Here is a 6,992-nt window from a genome sequence, read left to right as displayed (position 1 = left end):
ACACACACACACACACACACACACACACACACACACACACACACACACACACACACACACACACACACACACACACACACACACACACACACACACACACACACACACACACACACACACACACACACACACACACACACACACACACACACACACACACACACACACACACACACACACACACACACACACACACACACACACACACACACACACACACACACACACACACACACACACACACACACACACACACACACACACACACACACACACACACACACACACACACACACACACACACACACACACACACACACACACACACACACACACACACACACACACACACACACACACACACACACACACACACACACACACACACACACACACACACACACACACACACACACACACACACACACACACACACACACACACACACACACACACACACACACACACACACACACACACACACACACACACACACACACACACACACACACACACACACACACATGCAGACTTCCAGTGATGTAACGGTGGACTTAGCTAAACCAGTGGGATAGGAAATAGGAATGAGAGGAGGATCTCCCCCCGGGGCCTTCTTCCTTCAAGACCAGGGGATATGTGTACATCTGTGTGTGTTCGTCTTCTGTGTGCATGTGTGTGTGTATATATGCTATTATATATGTGTATATATCAATTCTGACACCCGCATTTCCCCAAGGGGATTAATAAAGGATCATCTTATCTTATGCATGTGTGTGTGTGCGCAATTTATGACACTTGATCAAGTAAAAGAAAACAACAATCAGAATCACACTCAAAATAGCCAAGAATGATGTCGTTCAATTAGTTTAATATGTACAATAAAATAAAGTATTTACATTATATAAAAAAGACTATTTACAAAGGCAGTACAGTCTGCTCGTCAAACAAACAAGTCTTAAGGCAAAAGACTGTGTTTTTTTTGTGTTTTTTTTTTTTAGCCCTTTCACAATCATGTTGCGTTGAGATGTCACTCTTCTAAGACTTTGTAGTTCAAAGAGCCTGACTTAAAAAAATAAAAACGTTATTTACACAACAGACAGATGCACTCACGGACAAGAACATTCAATTCAAGCCTCAGGTAAAAGACTGTAAGGCAGTTTTAGGTCAAAACATTGTCTTATTGAAGCTTATTCCATGTGCTGTTTACAGTTACAATAACACATATTCATATAAACTTTGATATTTTTTTTTGCCAGTGAAAAATGTGGCATTCGTAGGAAGTGTAATAATTAATAAAAAAAATACGTAATAATAAACATTATAGAAGGCACTAATTGCTGAAAATACATCATGTGGAAAAACAAAAAAACAAAACAATGCTCTTCAAACGATTGTCTAGTTCCAGTTGCTTCAGTGGTCTGTGCTTAAGAGGTCCTGCCTGATTAGTTGAGTGGAATGCACCTTTCTTTTTTGGCTACAAATATTTCATACAAAAGGTAGTACCAGCTACATTATTACAAAAATGGTTTTGTCTGTACAGAGTTCAACCATTTCGGTATCATTTGACTGCATTTTGCATGTTTGTTTTGTCCTGGTTTCTTTACTACAAAATAACATTTAAATAAACAGAAAACAATAATACAAAAAAAAGAATACACGTGTTTTTGGTAACATCTTTCTTGATGCGGTTGTTTGGGGTTTTCAATGTTTGTGCATAGAGTCCATTTCGGTTGGTTCTTGTGTGATTGGCTCACATGTGTCGCTTCATGTGCAGCGCTAGGTGGTCAGAGCGGGAGAAGGCGCGCTCGCACAGGTGGCACTGGAACGGCCGGTGCCCGGTGTGCTTGCGGAAGTGGCGCGTCAGCTCGTCCGAGCGGGCGAACTTCCAGCCGCAACCCTCCCAGGTGCAGTGGTATGGCTTCTCACCTGCACAACACAGAAAACAAAACGTCAGTATTGCTAGCTGGGATGCGTTAATCGGTCACCTGTCAAACAAAAGCTTGCGTGAAAAGAAAAGAAAAAAGCAAGAAGAAAGGGAAGTGAGAGATGGTATTGTATTTTGTATATTGTATAGTGTTATTCCTCCTTTACTTTTTTTGTTTACTGTATGAAGCACATTCTCAGGGGCTCATACAGAACAAAGCATTTCACTGTGAAGTACGTGTTTATATGTGACAAATAAAAACAAACTTGAAACTTGGTCACCGCTCTTACCTGTGTGCGTCCTGTGGTGCGCCTTCAAGTGCGAGCTCTTGGTGTACGTCTTGCCGCATCCGGCGTAAGTGCAGGTGTGGGTCGCGGTGCGTTTCCTCGGCCACGATCTGCGACCCCTCTTTGGCTTGGTGTCCATCATTTCTAGCGGGGAAGACGGCGGGGTGAGCAGCACTCTTTGGCTGGCCGGCTGCTGCATGCCCATGGCGGCGTCCTCTCCGTACATACCACCGAACTGGTGATGGTGGTGGTGGTGCGTGCCGGGGAAAGGGAGCTGCATCTGCGGGTGCGTGTATCCCGCGGTCGGAGAGTGGTGGTGGGGGTGATAGCTCTGGGGGAAAGTCAGGCTGGAGGAGTGACACAGCTGCTGGTGACACTCGGAGCTCATCAGGTCGTCGGGGCTGAGAGGGGGCGTCATGCTGCCGACAGCCGCCTGGGGAGAGTTGGCCAACCTCGGCTGCTGCTCGAATGACACCATGCACGACACGCTCCCCTCCTGCTTGATTTTGGGGCAGCTCTGAGGCACCATGCCCATTACAGGTCCGTACGTGTCCAAGGAGGAGGCGGGCTCCACTTTGATGCCCTGCACCTCCGGGAATAAGTCCTGAGTGGAGGAGAACGGCGAGGAGCTGACCAGGAATCTGCCCTGAATGCTGGGGCTGTTCCCGGGGAGCTGGTGGCAAAAACTGGTGTCCACGTCGGAGCGGAGGAGCTCAGCCATCAGGCTGTTGTTGTAGGGCGGAGGAGGGCTGCAGTTCAGCTCTGAGTTGTAGGTGGGCATCCCGCTGTGTTGCTGGTGGTACATCGGTGCGCCGTCAATCCCGACGGTGTTCGCAAGAATAAACTCCAGATCCAAGAACTTATCGAGGTCCTCGTCGTCCTTTCTGCCCAGGCAGCTGCTGTCCATGTCCCCTTTCCACCTCTGGAGCGGGACAGGAGAAGACACGTTTAGTGGCAAAATCATTACAATACTATATATACTTGTCAAATAAATAAATAAAATGCAACGTTTTACAGCAGTATACTCAAATTAACGATTTGCCAAATTTGCGCAAAATAGAATAAAATCTAATCTATACTATAGGCTAATACTTACATCTTCCCAAAACTTCTCCTTTTGGCTCGAAAACGTCGAGATAGATGGTAAAATGGTCCCACTCATGGCCATTTTCATACGATGTAAAAAAAATAAAATAAAATGCCCAAAACTGTTAGTATTCCTGAATATAAAAAGCCAAGTCTCTCTGTATGAAATATACCGACAGGGAACCGTCGAGTCCAAAGGTAGAATCTAAACTAAACACAACCTCTTGCGCTGGTCTTATATGAAGTAGCGCTTCAAAGTCATGTGCAACTATGATTGGTAGGAGTTGCTCTCTTATAAATATTGTAGCTGAGAAGTTGGACCAATGCGAGGCGAAGGGAAGCGTGCAGGACGGTCCTACGCACTAGTCGGCCCCTAAATTTAGCTCCGGTATAAAAGGCGAGTGTTCCCTGCGCGCTGGAGTCAGTGCGCTCTGGAGTCAGTGTTGTCTGTTCTCTCTGCACAGCAGCGCTGCCGCGACGATACTTAAACCCTTTTGCTGAGGAACCCGCCCCTCTGTCCAACCTGTTTAACAAGTAGCAGGTTCGAGCCCAGCGTTGCATAGCACCTCCCTCCCACCAGCCGCAATTAACACATTGTTATACACCATGAAAGGGCGACGATACTGAAGACACGCACGCGTTGCACGAGTAGAGAGCGAGGGGGGCGCGCCGGTGCCATGGCACGTTTCGGAGATGGCACATTTACGCACATCAATAATCCGTTCTTCTCGTAATTAAACGACTGCTGTTATTCACACCATTATGGCATTTTATGTTGCAGCATCCCTAGCTCGCTCCGCGTCTCTCTCCCCATAGCCTCTCTCTTCTACCTGTTATGTGTGTGTGTGTGTGACAGTGAGAGACGTGTTTGCGCATCTCGGTTTACAACTTCTCCCACTTTGTCAGCATCGCCCATATAATAAACCCATGCCAGCGGTCATCTCCTCCTCGCCCTAAGTTGCTCCTCGCGTTCACCTCGGGACCTCGGGTCATCACCTTATCTTGATAAAAAGATCTTCTGAAAGGACCCACAGGCGCCAGGCGCCAGCGCACATCACAGCTCCTTGTTCTTCTTCAAAAACAGATCGGTCTTCAGCCACCGAGAAACCTCCCCATTCAGTTGTTAATAACACCGGTCTCAAAGAGCGTCGCCAAGCCGGTCGCTATTGTCCAAAAGCCGGGCATTCATATTGGTATCGACTCGATATCAATGTGAATCGATCGACCAATACAGAGGAATCAAGCGTATAAACACTCCTCGGAAATCACCTGTTCATAGTTGCTTATGATTGGTCAAAAAAAATTAAACATTAATATTTTTTTACATTTTCAATGCTGCTGAGGATACAGTATAGTCTTTATAAAGCATGTAGCATGCACTAAATAAAGATAAAGTGTTTGTTTCTTTCAAATGCATCCTTAGAAACAATGCAATTCTTAAAATGTTTCCTCTGCTTGAAACCAGGAAAGAGGAGACTTGTTTAGACGAGCATTGGTTTAAGTTCTGTTCTGTTATTTGAAGTGTCGGACCATTCTAATATTTCACTGAACCCGAGATGCAAAACGCGCACGACTTATTTGAATTATTATTTATAATAGGCAGTCATGATGACTAATAGGTTAATTAACATAATCCACATCCTATTACTGTTATGGGTTGATATGAAAAACGACATGTTGTGATAAGATTTCTGGCAATCTCCTATAACATTCAATCCGAAATTGAATCTCTACAGTCTGTCTATGTTCTATTTGCGCTACTTGACGTGAGAATAAGGAGGGATATAGTCAGAGCTCGCATTATCATGTATTGCATAAGGCTGCATTGCATACACCCACCACCACCACATATCATAAAGAGGGTTACTGACTAAACCACGTTTACAGTCCATTTAAGGGGACTCTGCCAGTCTGCATGCTATGCATTTATAATCAAACACAAGACCCCTGTGCCCTGATAAGGTTAAGCGTTGAAAAGAAGCCCAATCCCTTTGCCAAAAGTCAGCCTAACATGCCTATAAAAAAAAAAATGTATCACAATTTTTAAAATGTATTTTCAATTTCAAAAAACAACAACACAACATCAACATCAATAATAACACAACAATAATAATACAAATAATGATAAGACAATATGAAATAATAAATACGTATGGATCAAGACTTAACTAATAATACAAAATAAAAATACCAAGTAAAAATAATAAAGACATCACAAACAACACAAAAGACATTAGACGTTGGACATTGGCCATTTCCTCCCCCACTTCACATGCCTATAAATAATTATACCATGGATGTATGGTACACTACACTATGAATGTATGACATGGCCCATAATGCCCCCCAAGCAGCTTCGCCAACGTCAACAGAGCACTGCCTTGTTGTGCGAGCTCCATGCAGGTATTGGCAATGCTGCTGCTACATACCCTGTACCTCATGGCCACTAATGGCCACAACCCAACTTCGATAGACAGAAGTAGAAGGAGGGATAGTGTAGTCAGAGCAGTGCATTATCATGTTGCATAAGGCTGCATACACCCACATGTCCTAAAGAGGGTTGGCCACCGAGCAGCTCAGTTTGGGGGTGTAAAAAGTGCCTTGCTCAAGGACAATGTTGCAGTAGTTGTTGAGGGATGGGAAAAGTGACACTCACTCACTCATTAACTCACTCAGTCACTCAGTCACTTTGCCCCCACCCTCGTTCCCTGCCAGTTCATGGTTTTGAACAGATGACTTTTCAGTTACATGTCTGCTCCTCTAAACGTTAGGCCACGGCTATTAGGCCATCTACAGATTCAAAATAGTTTTTTGTTATTAAAATAAAATTGGCCGTCACACACACAAGACAAGTGTCCATTGTGTTTTGTGAGTCCATGTATTATTATTATTATTATTATTATTATTATTATTATTATTATTATTATTATTATTATTATTATTATTATTATTATTATTATTATTATTATTATTATTATTATTATTATTATTATTATTATTATTATTATTATTATTATTATTATTATTATTATTATTATTATTATTATTATTATTATTATTATTATTATTATATTTAAAAAAAAATGCACTTTGCATGAACTTGTCATTTTAGCTTTCAAAATAAAACCGACTTCCCCAAAATGTCTGGTAAACGACGTTGTGCCGACGTGCAGAGACACAAAAGGGTGTGTCCTCTCCTCCGTTTAATGTTGTCTTTTTCACTTCTTCCCTCTCTCTCTCTCGCCAGCGCTGACGTATATTATTACTCATTAAATGGGTTGAGGTGAATTCAAAGGTTTGATCGCCAACGCAAATATGTCGTCGGTGAAACTGTGACATTCCGTTGGCGTTCGTCAGGTGGAGGCGAGACGGCCAATCACGTGAATGCGTGGGAAGACGTAAGATGTCACCTAGCAACAACGTCACCTAGCAACAACGTCATGTTCATTTCAACAACACATCAAAGTCGTTTTGAGTGACTTTATGACCTTTTGCCATGTGTGTGTGTGTGTTTCTGTGTGTGTGTGTCTGTATGTGTGTGTGTGTTTCTGTGTGTGTGTGTCTGTATGTGTGTGTGTGTGTGTGTGTGTGTTTCTGTGTGTGTGTGTGTGTGTGTGTGTGTCTGTGTGTGTGTGTGTGTGTGTGTGTGTGTGTGTGTGTGTGTGTGTGTGTGTGTGTGTGTGTGTGTGTGTGTG

General features: G+C 43.4%; 1 protein-coding gene across 1 annotated transcript; it reads right to left on the bottom strand.

Annotated features, from left to right (window-relative positions):
- Positions 1 to 848: 848 nt before the first annotated feature.
- klf2a (Kruppel like factor 2a) lies at positions 849 to 3,741 on the bottom strand. Its single transcript, XM_084309611.1, has 3 exons — positions 3,308 to 3,741; positions 2,215 to 3,133; positions 849 to 1,926 (listed from the first exon to the last, which is right to left on the bottom strand). Exons 1-3 carry the CDS (start codon positions 3,383 to 3,385, stop codon positions 1,751 to 1,753), a joined length of 1,173 nt encoding a protein of 390 aa, XP_084165737.1. The 5' UTR covers positions 3,386 to 3,741; the 3' UTR covers positions 849 to 1,750.
- Between the last annotated feature and the right edge of the window lie 3,251 nt (positions 3,742 to 6,992).

This window comes from Notolepis coatsorum (genome assembly GCF_963971535.1).
Source record: "Notolepis coatsorum genome assembly, chromosome: 3".
Taxonomy (NCBI): Eukaryota; Metazoa; Chordata; class Actinopteri; order Aulopiformes; family Paralepididae; genus Notolepis; species Notolepis coatsorum.
The sequence above is the reverse complement of the archived record's forward strand: the minus strand, read 5'-3'. Positions and strand labels throughout refer to the sequence as shown.

Excerpts from the sequence above, each read along its gene's own strand:
- klf2a (XM_084309611.1), bottom strand. The coding sequence starts at position 3,385 with ATGAAAATGGCCATGAGTGGGACCATTTTACCATCTATCTCGACGTTT. Across the intron at positions 3,134-3,307 it reads AGGAGAAGTTTTGGGAAGAT|AGGTGGAAAGGGGACATGGA; the intron begins GTAAGTATTAGC and ends GTCCCGCTCCAG. Across the intron at positions 1,927-2,214 it reads GCACCACAGGACGCACACAG|GTGAGAAGCCATACCACTGC; the intron begins GTAAGAGCGGTG and ends TGTGTTGTGCAG.